The following is a 281-nucleotide window of genomic DNA, read 5'->3' as shown; positions in this document are numbered from 1 at the left end:
TTTGGAGCATCCCCTTCCTCCCGGGGCTCAGCGTCCCCTGGGAAAAACCCCCCAAGCAGCAGCATCGCCCCCCCACCCCACCCCGAGTTATTTTTATCAGCTCGATTAATGGGATAAAAGCCAAAAAGAAAAGCAGATTTTCTTTTTCCCCCCATGCGGTGGGCACTTACCCGCAGACATCCAGGGAGAGCTCGGTGCCCAGCACGCAGACGGTGCTGGTGGGACGCTGGGTGGAGAGCTGGACGCGGCGCTGCTGGGCCATGCTGGCGGGGCCCCCACGC

General features: G+C 61.9%; 1 protein-coding gene across 1 annotated transcript in view; it reads right to left on the bottom strand.

Moving 5' to 3' along the window:
• LOC104159217 (protein-arginine deiminase type-1-like) overlaps positions 1 to 262 on the bottom strand; it is a gene marked incomplete at its 3' end in the record, with an annotated part of 2,432 nt that extends 2,170 nt beyond the window's left edge. The window contains exon 1 of the mRNA XM_009697064.1: positions 171 to 262. Coding sequence (XP_009695366.1) covers positions 171 to 262 — 92 coding nt within the window. The remainder of the gene's footprint in view (positions 1 to 170) is intronic.
• Positions 263 to 281: the final 19 nt, after the last annotated feature.

Source organism: Cariama cristata, unplaced genomic scaffold (assembly GCF_000690535.1).
Source record: "Cariama cristata isolate BGI_N322 unplaced genomic scaffold, ASM69053v1 scaffold28363, whole genome shotgun sequence".
Classification (NCBI taxonomy): domain Eukaryota; kingdom Metazoa; phylum Chordata; class Aves; order Cariamiformes; family Cariamidae; genus Cariama; species Cariama cristata.
Note: the sequence above shows the minus strand (reverse complement) of the source record. Positions and strands in the feature narration are given on the sequence as shown.